Source organism: Rana temporaria, chromosome 1 (genome assembly GCF_905171775.1).
Source record: "Rana temporaria chromosome 1, aRanTem1.1, whole genome shotgun sequence".
NCBI classification, from domain to species: Eukaryota; Metazoa; Chordata; class Amphibia; order Anura; family Ranidae; genus Rana; species Rana temporaria.
This window is the reverse complement of record NC_053489.1, coordinates 217,091,525-217,117,930: the sequence shown is the minus strand read 5'-3', so window position 1 is coordinate 217,117,930 and position 26,406 is coordinate 217,091,525. Positions and strand designations below refer to the sequence as shown.

General features: G+C 42.9%; 1 protein-coding gene across 3 annotated transcripts in view; it reads left to right on the top strand.

Moving 5' to 3' along the window:
• The window catches only part of BICDL1 (BICD family like cargo adaptor 1), a 100,946-nt gene that overhangs the window by 12,688 nt on the left and 61,852 nt on the right, over positions 1 to 26,406 (top strand). For all 3 annotated transcript variants that reach the window (XR_005748706.1, XM_040350480.1, XM_040350471.1), the window contains exon 3: positions 24,436 to 24,552. Coding sequence is in view for 2 of the 3 variants with exons in the window: in XM_040350480.1 (XP_040206414.1) it covers positions 24,436 to 24,552 (117 nt within the window). In the remaining variant the exon portion in view is untranslated. The remainder of the gene's footprint in view (positions 1 to 24,435; positions 24,553 to 26,406) is intronic.

Sequence of the window (26,406 nt, the reverse complement as noted above, 5' to 3'; positions counted from 1 at the left end):
GCAAGAAAAATTCTCGTGTTTGACCCTTCGGATGAACATCATCGTCATCGTCAGATTATTGTACGATCGATTCAAAAGCGGTATTTTTTGTCTGATTTTGTCATTGTGCGTACTAGGTTCAAAGGTGAGATGAAATTACTGGGCCACTGTTGCCAGAATAATGGCACCGCTGTTAATAATCTTCCTAAATTTGATGAAACTTGAATGCTAGGTAGACACTGTAAAGGGATGCTGAAATAATAATGAACAACATATTTATGCACAGCTCAGAAGGATAGGTAGCGAGAGAAAGGTCATCCTTGTGATTGCAGCATGCCTTGACTTTTCTTGCTGACTCAACATTTGACGCACACATCTTGATGCTTTTCTAACCTTTTCAAAAATTGAAAACACCTGTGGATGTCAGGGAGCAGCAATAAAGCCTAATAAGCACTAATTAGGCAGCTTTAAAATGACTGTGATACTCAGCTCCTTCTAGACATTTACTGGTGTGGTTACAAACATGGTGAAGTCAAGAGAATGGTCCAGGAAGACAAGAGAAGAGGTGATTACTCTTCACAGGAAGGGCAATGGCTATAAGAAGATTGCAAAGATGTTAAACATACCAAGAGACACCATAGGAAGCATCATTCGCAAATTCAAGGCAAAGGGCACTGTTGAAACGCTACCTGGTCATGGCAGAAAGAAGATGCTGACTTCGACTGCTGTGTGCTACCTGAAGCGTAGAGTGAAGAAAAGTCCCTGTGTGACTGCTGAGGAACTGAGAAAAGATTTGTCAGATGTGGGTACTGAAGTTTCTGCTCAGACAATACGGTGCACACTGCGTAATGAAGGCCTCCATGCCAGAACTCCCAGGCGCACCCCCTTGCTGTCTCCAAAGAATAAGAAGAGTCGACTGCAGTATGCAAAAATCATGTGGACAAACCACAGAAGTTTTGGGATTGTGTTCTGTGGACTGATGAAACAAAATTAGAACTGTTTGGGCCCATGGATCAACGCTATGTTTGGAGGAGGAAGAACAAGGCCTATGATGAAAAGAACACCTTGCCTACTGTGAAGCATGGCGGGGGGTCAATCATGCTTTGGGGCTGTTTCGCTTCTGCAGGAACAGGGAAGCTTCAGCGTGTGCAAGGTACCATGAATTCTCTTCAGTACCAGGAGATATTGGATGACAATGTGATGCAGTCCGTCACAAACCTGAGGCTTGGGAGACGTTGGACCTTTCAACAGGACAATGATCCCAAGCATACCTCCAAGTCCACTAGAGCATGGTTGCAGATTAAAGGCTGGAACATTTTGGAGTGGCCATCGCAGTCACCAGGCTTAAATCCGATTGAGAACCTCTGGTGGGACTTAAAAAAAGCAGTTGCAGTGCGCAAGCCTAAGAATGTGACTGAACTGGAGGCTTTTGCCCATGACGAATGGGCGAAGATACCCGTAGATCGCTGCAAGACACTTGTGTCAAGATATGCTTCACGTTTAAAAGCTGTTATAACTGTAAAAGGATGTTGTACTAAGATTGAATGTCACTTGGGGGTTGAATAAAACTGATAATGATGTGAGCACAGAAAAGACATTTGTGGTTATTTCATTATAAATGTTATGTTATATTTGTCTGACCTACACGTGCCTCTTTGATTTAATTGTAAGCAGGATGACTGAATGATCAAAATCAATGTCAAACTGGCCAAAATAATCAATTTCAGTGGGGGTTGAATAATTTTGAATACAACTGTGTGTGTATATATATATATATATATATATATATATATATATATATATATATATATATATATATATATATATATATATATATATATATATATAATTTTTTATTACAACAACTTTTGGAATCACTTTAAATGTAGATTTTTCTTTTAAACATGGCATACAGCAGCAAGAACTCAGGCATACAACTAATTACAATTAGCTAGATTCACAAAGAGTTAAGCCGGCGTATCACTAGATACGCCATCGTAACTCGGAATCTAAGCCGTCGTACATTTAAGTGTATTCTCAAATTGAGTTACACTTAAATGTAGCTAAGATACGACCGCCTGCGCCGTCGTATCTTAGCTGTCTAGTTCCGCCGGCCGCTAGGGGCGTGAACGCTGATTAACGCCTAGAATGCGTAAATCAGCGAGATACGCCGATTCACGAACGTACGCTTGCCTGTCGCAGTAAAGATACGCCGTTTACGTAAGGTGTTTTCAGGCGTAAAGTTAGTCGAACAAATAGCTGGCCTAGCCAATGTTAAGTATGGACGTCGTTCCTGCGTCGAATTTTGAATATTTTACGTTGTTTGCGTAAGTCGTCCGTGAATGGGGCTGGATGTAATTTACTTTCACGTCGAAACCAATACGTCCTTGCGGCGTACTTTGGAGCTATGCACACTGGGATATGTCCACGGACGGCGCATGCGCCTTTCGTTAAAAACGTCAGTCACGTCACGAATCATTTACATAAAACACGCCCCCCTGTTCCTCATTTGAATTAGGCGCACTTAGGTCGGCCCATTTACGCTACGCCGCCGTAACTTAGGAGGCAAGTGCTTTGTGAATACAGCACTTGCCTCTCTGACTTACGGCGGCGTAGCGTAAATACGATACGCTACGCCGCCTCAAAAATACGCCGCCCTACGTGAATCCAGCAGAATGTCTTTTGGTCTGTTTCAGGTCCGAATTCAGCCCAAATTTCTGGCTGAAATCGGACCTGAACCTTTGAATGGAGATGTACTGGGCCCCCTGCTGTGAGCCACTGGGTGTTATAGTGTGAACCCAGCCTTAAAGTCCCAAAGCAAGCAAAATGTAATGCACATTTGTAAAGCACGTCGTGCTTTATACATTTTGCGGTTATATATTTTTTTAAAGCAGCAATACAGCTAAAGTAATACCATACTGCTATTTGATAAATATAAAATCATAAAATCATTGACATTACTAACTTGTTTATGAAGGTCCAAGCTCAATGTTTTTCATCCTCCTCTTTATTTCTATTGAAGCGACCGATGCCGCTTGATATTCAGCCGTATTCAGCCCTTAAAGGGGTTGTAAAGGTTATTTTTTTTATTTTCTAAATGGGTTCCTTTAAGCTAGTGCATTGTTGGTTCACTTACCTTATCCTTCAATTTTCCTTCTAAATTTTTTTTTTCTTTGTCTGAATTTCTCACTTCCTGTTCCTCCTCAGTAAGCTGTTCTGACTGACTAACCCCCAACTAAAACCGCTCGGATGATGGTGGAAAGCTTACTGAGGAGGAACAGTAAGTGAGAAATTCAGACAAAGAAAAAACATTTAGAAGGGAAATCGAAGGAAAAGGTAAGTGAACCAACAATGCACTAGCTTAGAGGAACCTATTTAGAAAATAAAAAATGAACCTTTACAACCTCTTTAAGTAGTGAAGCAAGGATGAGGATAAAGTGCATCCGGAAAGTATTTACAGCGCTTTACTTTTTCCACATTTTGTAACGTTACAGCCATATTCCAAAATTGATTAAATTCATTATTTTCTTCAAAATTCCATTAACAATACCCCATAATGACAACGTGAAAGAAGTTTGTTTGTAAAAAAAAAAAAAAAACAACATGTACATAATTATACTTTTTTGAAGCACATTTGGCACCAACTACAGCCTCAAGTCTTTTTGAGTATGATGCTTCAAGCCTGGCACAACTATTTTTGGGCAGTTTCCCACATTCTTCTTTGGAGGACCTCTCAGGCTCCATCAGGTTGGATGGGGAGTATCGGTGCACAGCCATTTTCAGACCTCACCAGAGATGTTCAATTGAGTTCAAGTCTGGGCTCTGGCTGGGCCACACAAGGACATTCACAGTTGTCCCGTAGCCTCTCTTTTCTTATCTTAGCTGTGTGCTTAGGATCTTTGTCCTGTTGGAAGATGAACCTTTGCCCCAGTCTGAGGTCCCGAGCACTCTGGAGCAGGTTTTCATCAAGGATGTCTCTGTACATTGCTGCATTCATCTTTCCCTCAATCCTGACTAGTATCCCAGTTCCTGTAGCTGAAAAGATCCCCACAGCATGATGCTGCCACCACCATGCTTCAGTGTAGGGATGGTATTGGCCAGGTGATGAGTGGTGCCTGGTTTCCTCCAGACATTGCCATTCAGGCCATAGAGTTCAATCTTTGTTTCATCAGACCAGAGAATTTTGTTTCTCATGGCCTTGGAATCCTTCAGGTGCCATTTGGCAAAGTCTAGTTGAGCTATCATGTGCAGTTTTCTGAGTAGTGGCTTCATCCCCCACCCCGTGTTCAGTGTCTGTGGTGCCAGCGGCCAGGCCTGCAGCAAGGCCAAAACTTAAAGCGGGGTTCCAGGCATAATTTTTTTTTTTTTTTTGTAAGCTAAAATTGATCACATTAAATAGTCCCTAAAACATATTAATAGCTCCCCAATCATTCCAGAAATCATTGCAAACACTTGCCTTATATCCTCCAGCTCATGTGGGCATGTGAAGCCCAGTTCTTTTTTTCTTCCTGGTTTTCAGGGAGAGGTGCATGCTGGGTGATTTTTAGGCACAGTAATGCCCAGAGACTCCTGGGAAATGAGTGTCATCATTTCCCAGGAGGCAATGGGGCCTTAGGACAGGAAGTTGAAGCACCTAGAACCAGGAACTAGGCAGATTACAAATACTGCCTGGTAACAGCCAGATAGAAGTGAGTAAAAAAAAATGTTTTTATTACATTTATTTTTTACATTAAAGGCAAGCTGTTAATAGAAAGTACATTTTTAAGGTGGAACTCCCCTTTAACTTGTACAGGTTTTTTTAATTGGGACTGTGACAGGCAAACAAGGCAACAGGGACATGTGGGAAAGTGATCAGAAGACAGACGAGGTTTGCTGTTCACCGCTTTTGTCCTGAATGAGCAAGATGGCACGTTTCATTTTAATTATTTAAAATTGAATACAACATTTAATCATCTGTATAAAATGGAGATATAAAGATAGCAATATAAGAAAGACCTATATCGGAAACAAACCAAATATTTATAATGTACACCTACAAAACAGCTGATGTGGTTTTCAAATTTTCGTGTAAGGCTCTGTTTCCACTATTGCAACCCTAAAGTCGCGCGATTTTGCCACCATTTTTATACGAATTGAAGCAATGCCTGTATATTCTTGAGGTCTGTGGACCTCAAGTCGCATGAAAGTGGGACCAAAGTAGTGCAGGGACTACTTTGAAGTTGCGGCGACTTGAAGTTGCACAGATATGAACGGTACTCATTGCAAATCATGGGGTACGACTTGTCATGCGACTTTGCAGTCCCAAGTCGCATGACAAGTCGCACTAGTGGAAACCGAGCCTAAGAGAGGAGGGCTGTTCCTCATTCCTGGCCTGATCTACTAACGTTAATTGATCATTTCAAATACCCAATCAGGGTGAAGGGAATTAAATAAATATATATTTACCCAGAACCTTTTAGTATATTTTAAGTAAACCTAGGTTTGGCTGAAAATGATTTAACGTTACTTTAGTAAATTAACCCCTCTTTGTTTTCAGATAATCTATATATAGATCGTTAAATAAATTGCTCTGAAGCTGACGCAAGACCAGCTAATAGGATTGGGGTCTTCAGTGTCAAAGTGATTTCCACCTGCCGTGACAGCAGGAGACACTGACATACTTCTGTGGATTGAGCTATGTAATGACATTTTCTCATTGTTTAAATCTAGTGTTATCCAGACATGCATAATTCTCAAATCATGCAAGCTGTTCATGGAAAACATGCACAAACACACTTTGGCGTTGATTTACTAAATGCACATAACCTGTTCCCCTTGCAAGTTTGTTTTCACTTTGAAATGGGAATTTTCCCCATAGCCTAGTGAATGCAGTTAAAATTCACCTTGCAAAAAAATACCCAATCATTTTCAAGGTAAAAAATAAATAAAAAATAGCTTGAAAATTATTGGATGATGAAAACCATCTGAGCTTCACCACATTCCATTGAAAAGTGATAATTCCCTTGCAAAGTAAACAGCCTATTTTCCTGTAGTAAATTAACCCCATAGACTTATGTGAGAGAGTATTTTCTGCCTGGCATTTGATTCCTTGAGAGGAGCATTGCTTTAGAAACAGATTCTTTGGCAGAAGCATTTGGCAGTTCTTAAAATATCATAGTGTCATCCTTCACACTGAGAAAGGCTTGTTTACAGTCCTTTTCTGTTTTTTTTTTTAATAGTGTTTCTCTGTGTGAATTAACTGCTTAGGGGACACCGTGACATGCTTTCATGGCCAGTCTTGATATTTTCACTTTTGATAAAGCCTGACAGGTCTACATTCTTGGCAGAGCTTCAACTTTGCCCTTCTGATACCTACAGTACCAGATATGTACCGTATTTATCTGCGTATATCGCGCACTTTTTTGCCCTGAAAATCAGGGCAAAATCGTGGGTGCGCGAGATACGCCGATACCCGCGCCTAGTTTGAATGCCTGCACCGCAATATACCGAGCGCAGTACACTCGGGTACATTCCGCCAGGCCCGGCTTCACTCGTAGTCACGCTCTGTGACGTTTATGCGTGAGAAGCCGAGCCTGGCCGAATATACGCGAGTGTGCTGCGCTCGGTATACGTCGGCGGAGGCTTCAAACTGAGCGCGGGAAGCAGGGATTCGCCATGAAGACAGCGCGGGAGGACACCACCGAGGCCGCAGACGGACGCCAGGCAAGACACCAAAACTGTAAGTATTAAAATGTAATAACATTTTTTTTACAGGAAAAAGTGGTCAAAATTAGGGGTGCGCGCTATACGCCGGAGCGCGCAATACCCCGATAAATACGGTATATAAAACATGAATGTTTCGACTTTAAAGCATTTGTTAACCTAAAAAGAAAAGGGATCCTGTTCCCTTAAATCAGGGGTGCCCAACCTTTTGAAGCGCGAGGGCCACTTAAGCAACTTGGTAACCAGTCGCAGGCTACAATAAGCGGAGTGGGGGATGACAGGTTGCGGCTACTCTATAGGCCCTTCGATCCACACAAATGGAAGGGGACGAATTCCCTTCTGTTTTTCGGATTGGAGGTAGATGGGCTTAAACGGACATCTTTCGCTCTATAGAGGTGAATTGAGGGTCCCATTTGGTAGGGCTGATCGTGTGAAAAGGGCCTAAGACTGCTTTAACACTGATGTGCTGCGGTTTACCCACACCGTCAGGTGCAGTATAGCGCACCTGTGTCTATCCTGCGGGTTAGCTTAACTTTGCCATAGACTCTGCCTGTGGCAAAAGCCAGCACTGTAGAGGAAGCATCAGCTTATGGGGCTCTGCTCCGCAGCTGCTTTCTTCCTCTACCACCAGCTTCATTCACAACACTGATGCTGTGGTATGGCAGGTCAGCAACCTGCAATCTGGGCTTGCCAACCCACCATTCCAGTGCAGGAGGTCACGGGCCACATCAAAGGGCTCCGCGGGCCACATTTGGTCCCCGGGCCACTGGTTGGCCACCCCTGCCTTAAAGCATGGGTCTTCAAACTACGGCCCTCCAGTTGTTCAGGAACTACAATTCCCATCATGCCTAGTCATGTCTGTGAATGTCAGTGTGTTACAATGCCTCATGGGATGTGTAGTTCTGCAACAGCTGGAGGGCCGTAGTTTGAGGATCCCTGCCTTAAAGCATGGTATATAGCACAGTGTTGAGTTGTGTAATTTGGACAAAAAACCTGTCTGATCCTGCCAGTTTCTACCCTCCCCTCTGTACGCTGACCACAATATATCAGGGCTGCTGAGTCCTGACACCGTGGTCAGTTTACGTGACTCTGTCATCCGCAGCCTGCTCTCCTGTGTCTCCCTCTTTCCTCCTCTCCCCTCCCTGCCTGTCAGCTCCCCGATCCTCCCCATCTGCTCTAACAAAAAAACTATTTTCTTCTATAGTTCTGTCTGATATATAACATTAAGCTCCCCAGTGGATGTCATATGAAAATATGCGGTATAATAGCTTACTTCAGAGCGTCGATTGGCGCTCACGTGACTGCCCGCCAGTCTCCTCTCCTCTTCCCGGCTGATGTCAGCTGGGGTTTCTCAGCACCTCCTCATGCAGCTATTAGATCGGGAGAGGAGATCAGTGGACAGTCAGCTGAGCTTCGAACAGTGCTCTGAAGTAAGCTATTATACCAAATATTTTTTATAAATGACATCAACTGGGGAGCTTAATGTTATATATCAGAGGGAACTATAGACGAAAATTTTTACCGTTTTCTTTTCTTTTCTTTTTATTGGATGTTGTAGGGAAAAGTTGGAATTGCTGTCCCCTTGGGTAGAGTCACCATCTCTGTGTCTTGGTAAAATTTGTCACGGGGACAGGAAGTGAGGAGAAAAATAAAAGTTTGAGTTGGCACTGGAACAGGAATAGAGTTCCTTCCAGTTAGAGTCGGTTCACACAGGGGCAACACGACTTCCAGCACGACTTTGGGAGGCAACTTGGACACGACTTGAGTATGAATTATCAGGCAACTTACAAGGCAACTTCAAGTCGCCTCCAGGACAGGAGGCTTTCCAGTGGCCAATCAAACAACAATCGGCTCTGTGGGAGGGAGGGGTTTGCCTGAGAAATGTATGTTATCTTCCTGTATTATTGCTTCAGTTAAAGCGGAGTTCCGGCCACAATTTCACTTTTTAAATATAAATACCCCTGTAATACACAAGCTTAATGTATTCTACTACAGTTAGTCTGTAAACTAAGGTCCGTTCTGTTAGGTTGTTACAGCATTTAGACACTTTATAAACTAGCATTAGGCCGTGGCCATCTTAAGTGTGGGCATATGAAGCCAGACTGTATGACTTCCTGGATTTCCACGGGTGCCGCGAGTGAGGCTCTTATTTAGATAGCGGGGGGGGGGGGACAGCGGGTGCCGAGGGTGTGCTTCCTCTTTCCATATTTTGAGAAGGGGGGGGCAGCGGGTGCAGCGAGTGTGCTTCGTCCTGTGAAATTTTGAGAAGCGCGGGGGGGGGGGGGCAGCGAGTGTGCTTTGTAATTTGAAATTTTGAGAAGCGGGGGGGGCAGCGTGTGCCGCGAGTGTGCTTTGTCCTGTCAAATTTTGAGAAGCAGGGGGGGGCAGCGGGTGCCGCGAGTGTGCTTTGTCATGTAAAATTGAGAAGCGGGGGGGGGGGGGGCAGTGGGTGCCGCGAGTGTGCTTTGTCATGTAAAAATACTGTGTGAATAGTGACTAGGAGGGGGAGGTGAGTCACCAATCCCAGGAGTCTGTGCGGTGTAGGCAGAGGAAAACGACCGCGGATCAGGAAGAAGGCAGATTAGGAAGTCTGCCTAGCAACAACTGTTTTTTTTTTTTACTCGGCTAATTAATTTTTTTTAAAAGTGCTCATGCAGAGTTGAATTTTAGGGTGGAGCTCCGCTTTAAGACAGTGATCAGACTTCTGAGGCAACTTCCATTGAAATCAATGGGTACAAGTTGCCTACAAGTCGGATTGAAGTAGTACAGGAACCTTTTCTGAAGTCGGAGCGACTTCAGTAGTGTGTATTAAGACGGCTCTCATTCACTTCCATTGATTTTTTTCAACCGTGCGACTTAGGACGACTTGGGGAGACTTCAAGTCGGATCCCAGGTCGCCCCTGTGTGAACCGGCTCTAAGGACACTTGTTTTGATAAGTCATCTAAAAGGATTTCTCTTATTTTGGAGAGATTTCTTTTTACTTTCTGCTGTGTCTCCCCAGTGAGGCACAGAAGGCAAAAAGCTAACAGGAGTTTTAACCATTGCATATTCTATCCAAAGCAACAACAAAAAAATTGTATTGGCTTTAGATATACTTTAAAAGTTGTTTTAGCCATGAATTATGTATAAAACATGTTTGCCCAATGTTCCCAACTTATTTTAGTGCTTATTTTGCATAACTAAAATGAAGCAAAGGAGAGTAAAAAATGTTTTACCATATCTGAAAATGCATCAGAATGAACTATAAAAGAGAAAAAGAAAAAGTTGGGACTTTAAAATGAGGTGCGTGGCAACTAGCTAGTGGATAGTTCACACATGATAATGTAGTGAATCCAAATACACAGGTGGACTCATAACATGGTATAATGTAAAAAGTAAATGTTGTTTAGGAACAATTTTATTAAAAGGCCATATCAGCAAAATGGTAGAAATTATGTGATTGCAACAATACATACATATGATAAAAAAGCTTGGGTCAATGATTCAATTGGATCACAGCATATTCGAAACATGATTATTTCGACCAAGAGCAAGAGCTGGTTGTGTACAAATACAGCAATGTACAGTTGGTACAATAGACAAAATTGATCAAATCAAATACACGATGTAATAACGAAATCCTAAAAGCTCTACGTGTTTCGTGGAGTATGCTCCACTTCCTCAGGAACAGTAGTTGCACTGGGAGTAAAACTCAGCTCTAGGTGTAGCATATAATGTTGTGGATAATGGGCCACTAGGAAGCATCTGTACCAGGAACTGTGGGAGTATAATCCGTCACCACCCAGGGTACAAGGGAGGACCTAAAAAAAAAATGCAGCTCTCCAGTGCTGGGTGACTATTGCCAAAAGTAGCAATCTTATGGGGTTACTGCAAATAGGACACAGCGTTCATGGAGAAGGGGAGGCACCAGTTTGATGCCAAAAAGGAGAATAAAAGTATATAAAAACAACATATACTCACCTGGGTGGATCGATAGGATTGATGCTACATCTGTTCTCTGCCTGCTCTGCACTGAGAACGAAGCACCGCTGATCGCTCAGTTCTCCCCTCGGCTCTGAGCAGAGAACAGTGACGATCAGTCACTGGCTCTCGGCTCTTCCCCTCTAGTGCTCACTGGAGATCTGAGCTGGGGAGGGAAGGGAGCAGCTAAAAGGCTGAGCCAGCTGGCAGTCCAGGCATCTGTGTGGATCCCGATTGTAAAGTCAGGATCTTTGACCAGCTGAGTGACATCAGCCGACAATGGGCTTTAGCCTGCTATTGGCTGAAAGAGGGTCACAGGTGTGCAGAATGAAGTGCACTCATGCGATCCATAGAAAAAGTACAGTCAAAAAAGCTTTGGCCATACTTCTTTCAAACCTTACACTGTTTTTGGAGATTATTGATTCGTGTTTTAAAGTATTTGGCAGTTAGACCAAATGTTCTTAAAGTAGAGTTCCAGTCATATTCATTTTATTAGAAGTCAGCAGCTACAAAAAACTGTAGCTGCTGACTTTTAATAAACAGCCACTCTCCTGTCCATTAATCCAGCAGTGCACTCACCCGCGCTGTGTTCTCCCTGTGCCCTATTTCGATGGCGCTGGCATTTCTACTATGGGCACCCGCCTGTGACAGCTTGCAGCTTCACAGCCGGGTGCCTAGTGCGCATGCGCGAGTGGTGCTGTACTCCATGACTGGTCCCGACGTCTTCTAGGACCTGCCATGTGGGAGAGCTTCTGCTTTCGGTCGCTTAGGCTGAACGCAATGGAAGTGGGAGCAGGTACCTGTCAAATTCACATACCTGCACCCCTTCTCCCCAAAGGCTCAGTTTCACAAACAGGAGCTGGGAAGGAGGCTTTAAAGCGGAAGTTCCAATTTTGAGTGTAACTCTGCTTTAACGTAGTCAGGGCAGTTATAGCAATAACAAATGGCTGTAAAGTTTGGTCAGAAGAGGATTTTTCATAGCAAAATTAGAAACTGGTAGGTGATTTAGCTTGCAAGGCTATACCCATAGCTGCAATATCAATTTTAGAATTTTGAATGATGACTGTATGTATTGTTCAAATCCTCACAGGTGCCAACTGATATTTAGGGCCTAAAAGTTTGAAACGATAAATGGATATGAGGGTGAATGAAGGTTTCTAACTGGAACCTGTCACTGCACATGATCATTTCCTTAAAATCTGCTGATTCATATATGCATATCTGTACTTTCAGGTCAGCACTTAGACGTTCCTTCTTCTCTAGAGGCATAATAAGAGAAGCAAGTAGGCCAGACTGAAAGGCAGAGGGGGCCATTTCTGGCTGTATATAGAGCATGCTTTGTAAGGATGCCCCTTCTACATTGCCAAGTGATCTGCCTAGAGCTAGCAGAAGAGAGGTTTAAACAGATATAGCTGTATACAAGACTTAAAGTGGTTAAAACATTTCAGACATGAAATCTGAACAAAGCACATTTCTATAGTGTTTACTTGCCTCTCTACAAATTGTCATTTATCTCTGCTGTCTAGTTCCTTTTGTATCAGTATCAGTCACTTCTGACAAGTTTTTCTGACATCAAGAGCTAAAAAGGTGACAGGGGAGGGACTTCCAGCACACCACCTGTGATTGACAGTCCTAGCTCTGTTCCTGAGTGATGTGTGAAGGGGGTGTGTCTGTTCCCTTTAATTAGCTCTCACAGCTCTTATACAGTGTTTTAAAGGGGTGGTTCCCCCTAAAACAAATTTCTAACAATACATTCGTAAGACCCGTTACACTGCGGGTAGGCTGGCTTTTGTTTTGTTTTTTTAGTACATACCTTGATATCGCCGTTTCGTCCCTTGGCGGTGGGCGTTCTGACAGGTATCTGCACCCCCCTCCCCCCTGAAAGGTGTCAAATGTGACACCGGAGAAGGGAGGGTGCCGATCAGCGCGACTTCACTTTAGAGTGGAGATCCGCTTTAACCAAGCAGGGAGAATTTAAACTGAAGCATCCTTCACAAAAACTATCCCCTATTTTGTAAACGCTATAAATTTTGCGCAAACCAATCAATTAACGCCTATTGCGATTTTTTTTTTTACCAAAAATAGGTAGAAGAATACGTATCGGCCTAAACTGAGGAAAAAAAAAATGTTATATATGTTTTTGGGGGATATTTATTATAGCAAAAAGTAAAAAATATTGAATTTTTTTCAAAATTGTCGCTCTATTTTTGTTTATAGCGCAAAAAATAAAAACCGCAGAGGTGATCAAATACCACCAAAAAAAAACTCTATTTGTGGGGAAAAAATTACGCCAATTTTGTTTGGGAGCCACGTCGCACGACCGCGCAATTGTCTGTTAAAGCGACGCAGTGCCGAATCACAAAACCTGGCCTGGGCATTTAGCTGCCTAAAGGTCCGGGGCTTAAGTGATTAAACAATGGACGCCCGCAGCCTGTCAATAATTTCAGGTACACTGACTCGAGTATAAGCCGAGGGGGGGTATTTTCAACCTTAAAAAAAGGGCTGAAAAACTTGGCTTATACTCGAGTATATACGGTACATTGGATAAAAAAAAAAATATCTGAAGGTGAATAAAGGCAAATCCATTGGATTTTTCCACAGTACCTTAAAATACTTGTTGCTACGGAAGTAGATAGTTTTTGTATAACTGAGCAATGCTTTTTACATTCTTGTTATACTGCTTTCTGCTCTTATTTAATGCATACACATTGGGCTAAAGATAGTAAGCAAAGAAGAGCTGACTATAGCTTGCTACCTTCTCTTAGATTTTTGTTTTGTCCAGTAATGGTTGACAGGTTGAAGTGCACTCAGTCCCATGGGCACATTAAAGAAAACATTTATTAAAGGGGTGGAAAGAAGAGGAGCCAGTTCCTGTCGTGACTAGAAAAAAAAAAAAAGAATTCCAAGACATTTATTTAGCAGAGATCACAGAAGCACAGAACAATTCTGTCAACTGCCTTGTTTCTCTACTATCGGCATAAGTCACTTCTGAAAGAGTTTCCTGACACCAAGAGAAAAAAGGTGACAGCGGAGGGAGCACCAGTACTCAGCCTGTGATTAACAGCCTCAGCTCTAGTCCTGTGGGCTGTGTGAAGGAGGTGCGTTCCTTCCCTCCAGTCATCCCTTAGTTCACTGTGCTCTTGAGCTCCCTGCCACCTGATTCAGAGGGGAGAAGACTGCAGATAAACCAGTAAAACCAGTCAATTTACTGAGTATATGTAAGGGATTACAGCCAAAATGTAAAATGAGGAGCCTTTATATTATTAGCTTCAGTATTCATCAAATGTAATAATGTAGCTTCAGTATCATGTATGAAGCTTTAATCATTACAGTAGTAGTGGTTATCCACATCAGAGGCCAGTCTCTTTCTTTATGGAGCATCAAAAGTACCCATGTGGGTTTGAGGTACCACTTAGGTCTCTTTGGATGTGGTGTCGTGTATGAATTCTTTTTTGCCTCCATGTTGCCAATCTATTGCTAAATAAATGCTGAGACTTGTAGTGTTCTCTTCGTTTTTTCCTTCTGGAATCTTTAAAATATCTTTAATTGCCACTTTATATTGCTTTAAAATATGTCACAAACCTTTATAATATCCTATTTTTATTTCATTAAAATTAAAGGGGCTTTTAGGGCACAGAGCTTGACTACCAATTTTTGGTTTCAAGCCAAGCTTGATAATTGTGTCTAAAGAAGGACTAGAAAGGGCTACAGATTTATTGATATTTCTTAGCATAGCATATTAGCTCATTATGAATTACTTACCTAAGATCGAAGCCCCTGAAGCGGTCCTCGATCACCTCCTCCACCGCCGCCATCTCTCCCGGAGTAAGTTCCGGATATCGCTGTTCCGGGCGTTGAGACTGGTCGGAGCAGCGATGACGTCACTCCCGCGCATGTGTGCGGGAGCTGCTAGTTACGGCACGATCGCCTTCACTAACGGCACGCTCAGTGCGCCTGCGCCGCTGTCTATGGGTGCCCCTTTTTTGGAAAATATCTCCTTAACCGTGTAGGTTAAGGAGATATTTCTTGGACCTACAGGTAAGCCTTAATCTAGGCTTACCTGTAGGTTAAAGTGGTTTGTAAGGGTTTACAACCACTTAAAGGGGTTGTAAAGGTTTGTTTTTTATTTTATAAATAGGTTCCTTTCGGCTAGTGCATTGTTGGTTCACTTACCTTTGATTTCCCTTCTAAATGTTTTTTTTTCTTTGTCTGAATTTCTCACTTCCTGTTTCTCCTCAGTAAGCTTGCCCCGTCACCTGAGCCATTCTGGCTGCTGGTTAGTCAGCCAGAACAGCTTACTGGGGAGGAACAGGAAGTGAGAAATTCAGACAAAGAAAGAAAACATTTAGAAGGGAAATCGAAGAGAAAGGTTAGTGAACCAATAATGCACTCAGTGTTGCCAACCTACCAGATTAAAATTTACTGGCACAAGACCCACAATTTACTGGCATAGCCAAGTTTTTACTGGCAGTTCCAAAAGTTACAAAATTACAGTTTTAACTGCAAATTCCAGCATTTAGGCTACAAACAAGTACAATATGCAATTAGCGATGTGATTTAAGGTAAATATTAAGGCAAAAAGCATATTTCTTATTTTTTTTTCGATATAGTAAGTAAGTAGCTAAGAGACAGGACTCAGGACAATACATTAGAATGGACACATGAAATTGACTCTGACAGTGATACTGACAGCAGTGAGCAGCAGCATAGATGATGACACGGAAACGAAACGTCCCCTCCTGAGTCACAGTGACAGTCTCTCTCCGTGCCAGGTGGTCCTTTCAGTCCACTCCAGTCCAAACAGCACTGACAGTCCCGCTCCTGGCTTGCCTTATTCCCATCCCAAAGACCCAAACACGAGGCTCTGGCCGCTCCGTTCAGCTCCCTTGCACCATTACATCACACGACACGCTCAGACACCTCCTCCACCAGACCCCCCCATCCCCACCCCCACCGCTCGAACACACTGCAGTAGGCACTTGGATGGTCTCAGCCGGCTCTGGACCTGAGCTGCATATGCACACTTCTGAGCCGAGCTTCACAGCCATATTGTTTACTGGCAACCTTTTTTTCTTACTGGCAGGAGAAAAGTGCAAATGTTTTACTGGCTGCCAGTAAAAATACTAGCAGTTGGCAACACTGAATGCACTAGCTTATAGGAACCTATTTAGAAAATATAAAAACAAACCTTTACAACCCCTTTTTAGGCAGATTTTTCTTCACTTCCTGTCTTGAAAACTCAGCAGAAGGAGAAAGGATATCTTTCCAATGTAAAAGAAATTCCCACTCAGACAGCTGTCACAGGAACATCATAATTGGAAGATTTTACCTCTGTTCTTGTTTTTGGTGGCAACTTAAATTTTTAGATTTACCTTCACTTTCATTCCGGATGACATTAGGGATCAGAACAGAGGGCAAATTTATCGGGGGCACAGAATGTAATAAAACCTGACAGGGGTTCTAACCCCTTACTACTCTATCCAAACCCCAAAAAAGATTGACCTTTTAATCATACAGTAAACCTCACCCAGTTAAAGCGGTAGTAAACTGCTAAAAAAGAAAACCTGCAAGACAATGGCATAATATGCTAGTATCCATCACATACTAGCACATTATGAAATGCTTACCTTAGAACACAGGTGTCAAACACAAGGCCCGCAGGCCAAATCTGGCCCTCCAGGCCATTTCATGTGGCCCTCGCACCTATTCTGCAACTGCAGGAGAGCTCCAACCCTCCTCTGGTCCTTCTCTAGACCCCTACTTTCTGCTTTCACGCAATGCATCCAGCTTCTTCCAGGCAGCAGCATAAGGAAAGGGGGGGTGCACTGTGATGTAAGGGAAAGTGGGGGGCTCAACTTCTGATGGTGGGGTGGCTCTTGATATCTAATGTAAGGGATGTGCTGTACATCTAATCTTTCAGATACAACCGGCCCTTTTGAGGGCAATCATAATGCTGATGCGGCCCATGATGAAATTGACTTTGACACCCCTGCCTCAGAACAAAGCCCTCCAGCGGCACGCTGACCTCTTCAGCCAGTCTTCCTTCCAGGTTCCAGTGCTCTGGCCTTCTGTTTGGCGGAGCTGCGATGATGTCACTCCCACACAGGCCCACGGGAGTCACGGCGGCACGGAGCACTGAAGTATGCACAGGTATGCCGTCCCTTCAGAGTGCATGCGCTGGTTACATCACCGGCTGTATGCAGTGTGAATATCTCCTAAACAGTGCAAGTTTAGGAGATATTCACTGTGCCTACAGGTCAGCCTTATTATAGGCTGACCTGTAGGTACAAGTGCAAAAAAATACTTTACTACCACTTTAAGCTTTAAGCTTTTGGTCTGCTTAGAGTGAAGAGTGGTGACTGTCATTCACTTCTCTACTTCTCTCCGCTCTGTTCCTCCAGCGCTCACTGTATGCTGAGAGCAGAGCCAGCTGTCAATCAGGCAGCTGGGTGGATCCTGACAATATGGTCAGGATGCTTCCAGATCCTGGAGCTGCTCTGTGTCAGCTGACAGCAGGCTTTAGTCCACTGTCATCTGATTCTGGGTCACAGGAGAACAAAAGTAATTCCACTCCCGTGACCCAGAAAAGATTTGGCCATACTTCTCTTTTAAATTGCCTGATTAAAAACGGTAGAAGTTTCTTTAGGGCAGAAAGCCAATGTGACGTCTTGTAATCATTTACTGCCAGTGAAAATATTTGCAGCTGCTTATGTTTTGCTTAGCACCTTAATCACCCTGCCATTTATTTTAAATGATAGGTTATGTAAGGATCAGAGCCTGAATATTCAGAAGCCTTTGCAGATCAAATTCCGGTTTTCTGCCATATCTCCCAAAATGAAAAGTCCAGCTGAAAGTCCTGTTTGGTTTTTAGAAATGCTAAAATCTTTATCCCAGTTGCTAGGCTACACCATATTATACTGTCACAGTCTAGTGATGTTACCATGGAGATGTGATTTTATTGCCTTGCTCTTGAGTCACAACGTGCCTGTGACATCAGAAATATTACTCAGACATCACTCACTGGTGCAAACTGAATGCATTGTAACAGTTTCACCACCTAAAGAGGTTGAATTATCAATAAAATGTTTCTATTGCCAATGTAATAAACAGTTTTTGCTGTCGTACATCAGGTTTAGTGACACATTTATTTATACTGTCATGTGCCACTTACCTTGTCAACACTGGGGATTGAGAGACTGAAAATGAACTTTCTGCAAGAGCACAGAGCAGGAAAGGATGTTGCTCTACTCTGATAGAAGTTTGGTTCTAGGTGCATGGACCCAATGTCACCCTACTCTGATAGAGGTTTGGTTCTAGGTGCATGGACCCAATGTCACCCTACTCTGATAGAAGTTTGGTTCTAAGTGCATGGACCCAATGTCACCCTACTCTGATAGAAGTTTGGTTCTAGGTGCATGGACCCAATGTCACCCTACTCTGATAGAAGTTTGGTTCTAGGTGCATTGACCCAATGTCACCCTACTCTGATAGAAGTTTGGTTCTAGGTGCATGGACCCAATGTCATCCTACTCTGATAGAAGTTTGGCTCTAGGTGCATGGACCCAATGTCACCCTACTCTGATAGAAGTTTGGCTCTAGGTGCATGGACCCAATGTCGCCCTACTCTGATAGAAGTTTGGCTCTAGGTGCATGGACCCAATGTCGCCCTACTCTGATAGAAGTTTGGTTCTAGGTGCATGGACCCAATGTCACCCTACTCTGATAGAAGTTTGGCTCTAGGTGCATGGACCCAATGTCACCCTACTCTGATAGAAGTTTGGTTCTAGGTGCATGGACCCAATGTCACCCTACTCTGATAGAAGTTTGGTTCTAGGTGCATGGACCCAATGTCACCCTACTCTGATAGAAGTTTGGCTCTAGGTGCATGGACCCAATGTCGCCCTACTCTGATAGAAGTTTGGCTCTAGGTGCATGGACCCAATGTCGCCCTACTCTGATAGAAGTTTGGTTCTAGGTGCATGGACCCAATGTCACCCTACTCTGATAGAAGTTTGGCTCTAGGTGCATGGACCCAATGTCACCCTACTCTGATAGAAGTTTGGTTCTAGGTGCATGGACCCAATGTCACCCTACTCTGATAGAAGTTTGGTTCTAGGTGCATGGACCCAATGTCGCCCTACTCTGATAGAAGTTTGGTTCTAAGTGCATGGACCAAATGTCACCCTACTCTAATAGAAGTTTGGTTCTAGGTGCATGGACCCAAAGTGGCCAAACAGTAAGTGCAAACTATACTATTCCACTAATGAAAATGCACAGGATGTTCAGGGACCGTCTAAATCCTTTTAGTATACATAGGCTTGTATTTTTTTTCAAATTCTTTATTTATCAAGATGCCATTTCCAGTATATCTATACAATAAGACATGAATGAGGTACAGCCGTAGATAGAAAATACAACTATAAATTTCTGGTAGTCATGACTGCCGAACAGTATAGTAAATCAGGATCGATACCATGTATAGCCCAAATGAAATAGAGCTCTTACTATTATAGCCAATGGTAGGTTCAGTCTGCGAAAGGGTGTGAGCAAGGTCTAAAACATGAATAGTCTAGAAACCTGAAGTGGACCCCATTCAATAGGAGCAATAAAATGATTCCAGTGGGGCAGATAAGGGATTTCGAGATAAAGAAAAACTGTTGGAAAACAGTCCAAAACAGTGCTGAATAAATGTATGTCAGCTATATAATTTATGTATAACCAATCTTCTGATACAGACACTCCTGCCAGATAGCTTAGCCTGGTTGGTGACCTCACTTTTTCTTCACTGTGGTTAAAAAATAGACCTTGGTCATTAATCTGAATCGATAGTGCTGAGATAGCATCACCTTACTGATAAGGCAATCCCGCTCCTCTTTTACTATCGGAAAGCTGTTGGAAAATGTTAGACTGACAGCAGTTAGCAAGTCAGTTGAGCCTGATTGGCTCACAGTTCTGCCACTTTCTTTTTCAGTCTGAGTCACACTGCACAGGGGATTATAGGAATCTACAATAAAGACAAGATAAATGCATTTTAAGTCATGCTAGTTTAACTACTTTTAGTTAAAATAAGCCTTTACTCAAGTTTTCAGACAATAGATCATAAAAGGTAATTGTACAAGACAGAACAGGTACAAATTATGGGGAGGGCGGCGGGGTACGTAGTATAATAGTTGGTACATTGGGGTCCATAATACACAAAATCATAGGCATTGGAGGATAGCAACATGTCAAGAGAAGGGTTACATTACATAAAACATTAAAGCGGAGCTCCACCCAAAATGGGATGCTCCTCTTGTTTGCTTCCTTTTCCCCTCCGCTGTCATCTTTTGGGGGAGAGGGGGGAGCGGGTACCTGTTTTTGACAGGTACCCGCTACCACTTCCGGGTGACTTTGCAGTAGGGTACCAGCTGTGAAGCCACAAGGCTTCAATGCTGGTTTCCCTTACATTAAATGGTGTTGGCAGCACCCAAGAACCAATTGAAAAATCGGCTGGAGTGTGGACATCGCAGGTTCCTTGGACAGGTAGGTGTCCCAATATTAAAAGTCAGCAGCTACCAGTATTTGTTGCTGCTGACTTTTTTTTTTTTTTTGGTGGGGGCTGGAGCTCCACTTTAAAATACAACTTAAAAAATTTGGATTGGGTTGAAGTGGAGAGGGATTACAACCACTTTTATAGCCGTTTGTGCCCTCTGTTTAGGAGATTCACCCTCTCTCTTTGTCTTGTTTAACATTATCATTGAAAGTCAACGTAAAAGAAAATCCAAAATGTTGGGTTGTCTCCAGAAATGTAATGGAGGGGAAATCTTCCAATGGGGACACAAGTTCTGGTGAGCTGGGGGTCCCCAAGGAATTCCTTTAATTTGTCACTTCCTGTTTAGATATGGGACAGGTGTCGAAAGGAAATCTCCGAAATGGGACACAGATTGTGAAAAAAAATTCGGACAGGGGTTATAACCTTCCCTTGCTGTATCCTAAATGGAAAAAAAAAATATTACCTATAGTTCTACTTTAAAAAAAAAAGGGAGGCAGATGGGGAAACCACTCTAATGCCTTGTACACACGATCACATTTTCTGTCGGGATAAACTCCGATGGATTTTTCCGACAGAATTCCGTTCAAGCTGTCTTGCATACACACTGTCACACCAAATTCCGACCGTCATGAACGCAGTGACGTACAGCACTACGACGAGCCGAGAAAAATGAAGTTCAATGCTTCCGAGCATACGTCGACTTGATTCTGAGCATGTATGTTTTTTTTCTCCGTCGGAGTTCCCTACAGACGAACGGAATTTCCGATTAGAATTTTTCGAAAAAAAAAGAGAACATGTTCTCTTTCTAAATTCGAAAAAAGTCAGATGGGGCACACACACACTCGGAATATCCGATGAAAGAATTCCGTCTGACTTTTTCCATCGGAAATTCCGATCGTGTGTACGAGGCATAAAGGTTATAGATGTAACACACTGCGGTGTTGAGTCAAGGCAGTAAAATAATCAGTCCCTATGGGTCAGCCAATAGGTTCAGGTCCAGGCCTCTTCAAATTCGTTTTGCTCAGAGGACCTCTGAGTCTCTGTAAAGAACCTACCTTATATACTCAAGTATAAGCCGACCTGAATATAAGCCGAGGCACCTAATTTTACCACAAAAAACTTGGAAAACTTATTGACTCCCAGATGTGAATCAGATTTTTTTTTCCTGAATTAACACCTGAACCAAACCCAAACATGCACAGAACCCTTTTGGAATGCAGACCGTGTCCACCCCGGACATGTGTGAGCCGGCTCCATTGAGAGCCGGTCATCCAATTCGCACATATGTGAACCCGACCTCGTAGTGCGTCAGCTCTGTCTGCTATATTCCCAAAATCAGTCCTAGTGTTGTATTTAGAATGCTGGGAAAAGAAGTGAGGCAATCACTTGAGTGGTAAAAGGACATGGGGTAAGTCTACACACACACACAAGGATGCCCCAATTGGCGCAAGTGTTACAAAGAAGCCACATTTGATTTTTGCCTGTTTTTGAAAACCACTGATAGCTGCAGATTAAAATAAAAAGGTAATTTTGTATTAGCAGTGTAGTAATTATATATTGTATCAATGTTTTAAATAAAATAAAAGTTCTGCTTTTGTCCCATGACACATGTGGCATGCATTTTCCTTTGAGGCACAGTATGTGCTTGTGATACACCGCAGGTGATTTGGCAGCGATAGTATGTGATTGTTGGGGTGCCATTCTACATGAAAGGTACTGTGATGCAACCTACATAGCACACGGGGTAAGACTAGAAAAAATATTCATAACAAAGTCATTTTTAAAAAAGTGTTAACGTTTAATTCATTATGTTTTATATTATTTCCATAAAAACCTGATTTAATTACACCCTATTATTATATTACATACAATATTGTATTGCAATACAACAACATCCTATCTGCGGAATGCTGGAAAGCAATAGTGATAAGTGCAATTAGCAAGCTGTTTGCTGATAATGTTCAGACATACTAATACTCCAGTAAAGCTCACAAATCTGCCTAATATACGTTTTCATGCCACAAATCTAATGACTGAAAATTGCATTTGTGTGCGTTAATCGTAATTCTGCTTGAGGTGGGCAGTTTCAACAGGTTAGACATTTTTTATGTGCAACTGACTTCCTGTCAATAAGCTGATTACCAGTGCAGAAATCTTTTTAACTAGAATAGATGTTTTTAAATTACGAAATTGCAGAGGAATGTAAACCATTATTAGGAATGGAAGAATACCAAAACACGATTGCATTCATTTTCTACTGCTTGTTGTCCTCTTAACCTAAATGACCTCTGTGGTGTTTACTAATGCCAAAACTAATTGACCTAAGTAGCTTTGAAGCTTTGGTTAGCAAGCACTAAAATTAATCCTCTGTTACGTGTGGCAATAGTCTTTTGAAAATCAAGCAAGAGGAAAAAATACTTTACTCCAGTTCTTTTAACCACCAGCTCTTTGTGCATAAACGTAACATTTATTTCATTATGAATAGCCAGCCCTAGCTGAACTTATCTGAAACGGGTTGAAGGGGACTGGTCAGTAGGCCAGCCATACACAGGGCAAACCACGGGCTGCAGGAAAGAAATTTGCTAGATTCCCCAACAACACAGACAGTGTTGATGCAGGAATCCCTCCTGCCGGGCCATTGTCTTCTCCCCGCGGGAGAACTTACCTTGGTACATTCAGCCTACAAATACACGGCCAAGATTTGAACTGTGTATGGCCTGCCTAAGGGTGGGTTGCAGTTACAGACAGTCCCTGTCCCTTCTCGTACTCCTCTCAGTGGCTGTTGCCCAAACCTCAGTCGGATGTCCTGACTGTATCTAAATTCCTGTGTCTCATGTAATGAGAAAGAAAATCCAATTTTTGCACTTTCTGTAAAATCTAAATCTTGGAGTCCATTGAGGGGAAAAAGGTCACACGGCAAACAACCACCACCGCCCCCCCCCCCCCCCAGGTCGGTGGCACAAATACCCCCCCCCACTCGCTGTCGATCATGTCATCCACACACACACACCCCCCCCCCCTCGTAGACAGTCGGTCATCCAAGCACTTACACCATCTAGGTTGCAGGCGGACAGCCCTGTGGCGGGCGGCGGCTTCTATCATATCTCTTCCTCCTCTGCATCACAACGGCTTCCACCATGCGTCTCCTCCCTCCTCCTAGGCGTCCAATAGGATTGCCTGTCCTTTCAGCCAATTCACACAACTGGGTGGGCTCAGAACGAAAGCCTATTAGAGCCTCTAATCACCTGCTTCAAACCCCCCAATTGGAATACATGCGTCCAGCGCCCTGCATGTAGATTAGGGGGCTGGACCCATGGACCGGGAGGTTGTTGCCCATGCGCCCCCTAATGGATGGGCCGCCACTGATCACACCCTTCCGTGTTTCTTGCTCTTGCCCTTGGTATTGCTTTTCTACTGAACTGGTTAGATGAAGGAGGTGCAGCCTTGTTTAGCAGTGTCCTAAACTTCTATAAGTGACAGCATAACTCGATTATATCTGAATTACTGTGTCCCGCAATGGATTGCAAGAAATAGATTTTATGGTAAATACAAAAACCTTATTATCTGATCCAAAGTCCTCTTAAAAATGCCAATTTTACATGATGAAGTGGTTGAGTTCTACAGCCTTTCTTTATATATTAGGGGTGTAATTCATTTTTACCATTAACTAGTTATCTTGAAGGGGACATTTCATAATTTAGCGACAGCAGGGCTTTTTTTCAGGGGGAACTTGGTGGAACTCCGTTCCACCACCTCTGGCTCAGACCCTTTGGTGCCTGCTCACCACAATCACTTGTAAACACAGAAGTCTGGTTTCTGTGTTTACAAGTGACAGCTCTGCACTCTGTGTGTAACCCCCCTGAACTCTGCACTCTGTATGTAATGCAATCCTGGTATTTAATGCCCCTTTAAGACCCTTCTACTGTTTGTGAAATCTGAACGGGGTCGTGGTTGAGTTCCTGCACCTATTTTCTGAGATAAAAAGCTCTGAGCGACAGTATTGTCATTATTCAGAAATAGCTGATGCACCATTTTTAAGTTGGCAGCAACTATCGTAGTCTAAGTGGTGCTGCCTATGCGGGAAAAGTGTTAGCAGTGTATAGAGATCTAGCTTCCTAGGCCTGGGACTGTGTTGTGTCCTTCAAAATTTAGGCTTGTGAATTATTACTTAAAATTGTGTTTTCTGTTCAGAATTAGATTTTTTAATTTTTTATTACATAGCTTTAAAAACTTTCATTTTTTTATGTAATTCTACAAACAGGCTACAGAAATGGAAAGGCAATTGTCGCTGCAGGTCAGTGTGCTTCAGGAGGAGTTCCGTGAGAAGAGTAAGTCTGCAAGTCAACACATTTCACGGCTGGAAAATCTTCTCTCAGAGGTAAGCTTCTACTTATATAAATGATAGCATTAAGGGATTTGACTAAAGAAATGAATGACATACAGTATACCTGTAGTCTAACTTAATTGATTGCATTAACGTTTCACTTTTAATTTCTATTACAGGTAACCTGTAGGGATATACTGTAAATGTGTGAGCTACTGCTGCTATTTTGAAGGTGCAGGCTTTAGGGCTTTTCTTCTGTTCCTGGTTTACTACCTGGTAAATTATTGACCTGGAACAAGCCTGCAGATTGAGCATCCAGAGGTTCTTAGGGCCCTTTTACACGGGACCTGTCAGAGCGCCGCTCTCCACTATGGAGGATCGGATGACGACGGACCGTAGACGGATCCGCGGACGGATGGAAAAATAGGGTTTTCCTCTGTCACACTTTGGCTGAAAGCGGGTTGGATGTCAGCGGGCATGTCACCGCTGACATCCATGGCTCCATAGACCTCTATGGAGCGCCCGTTCAGGTCTGCCTAAAAATCTGAGCGGCGGACCTGAACTGTCCGTCCGTGTGAAAGAGTCCTTATGCCGCGTACACACGACCGGTCAAACCGATGAGAATGGTCTGATGGACCGTTTTCATCGGACCAAACCGATCGTGTGTGGGCCCCTACGGTTATTTATCCATTGGTTAAAAAAATTCAATCTTGTTATAAATTTAACCGATGGATACCTAACCGATAGAAAGAAAACGATCGTTTGTAGGCACGTCCATAGGTTAAAAATCCACGCATGCTCAGAATCAAGTCGACGCATGCTCGGAAGCATTGAACTTCGTTTTTTTTCAGCACGTCGTTGTGTTTTACGTCACCGCGTTCTAACACAATCGTTTTTTTTTACCGATGGTGTGTAGGCACGACTGACCATCAGTCAGCTTCATCGGTTAACCGATGGAAAAATCCATCAGACCGTTTTATATCGGATGGACCGATCGTGTGTACGTGGCATTAGACATCACTGTCTGCATGTTTGTAATAAGTCATTGTCTTAATAGGCACAGTAGCCAGGATCAGGTAACAGCCTTGAATAATGCAACTTTAAAAACAGGTGCATTTCAAAAAAATTGACTATCATAAAAAAGTGAAAAAAAAATTCAGTAATTCAATTGAAAAAAAAATGAAACATATATGAGGTTCACTTTTTGAATAAAATTACTAAAAAAAAATAACTTTTTGATGATATTCAATTGTATGATATTCAACCTGTACAAGTCAGCAATGGCAGCTCCCTTATTTCTCTTCCCAAAGGTTCCCTTTAACCGATTCAGCCCCGGACCATTTTGGTGGTCAAAGACCAGGCCACTTTCGGCACTGAGTGGCTTTCACTGACAATTGCGCGGTCGTGCGACGTGGCTCCCAAACAAAATTGACGTTCTTTTTTTTTTTTTTCCACAAATAGAGCTTTCTTTTGGTGGTATTTGATCACCTCTGCGGTTTTTATTTTTTGCTCTTTAAGCAAAAAAAGAGCATCAATTTTGAAAAAAAAAAACTATTTTTTGCTATAATAAATATCCCCCAAAAATATATAAAAAAATATATATTTTTCCACAGTTTAGGCCGATACGTATTCTACATATTTTTGGTAAAAAAAAATCGCAATAAGCGTTTGGTTTGCGCAAAAGTTATAGCTTCTACTAGGGTTGTCCAGATACCGATACCGGTATCGGGACCGACACCGAGTATTTGCGGGAGTACTCGTACTCGTGCAAATACCCCCGATACCTAAATAGAATACTTTCCCCCCCTTTCCCCCCCCCCCCGCCGCTGCCGCCGCATCGCGCCGCCGCATCGAGGGACATGGCTAGAGGGACATTGCTGCATATGTGAGGGACATGGCTAGAGGGAC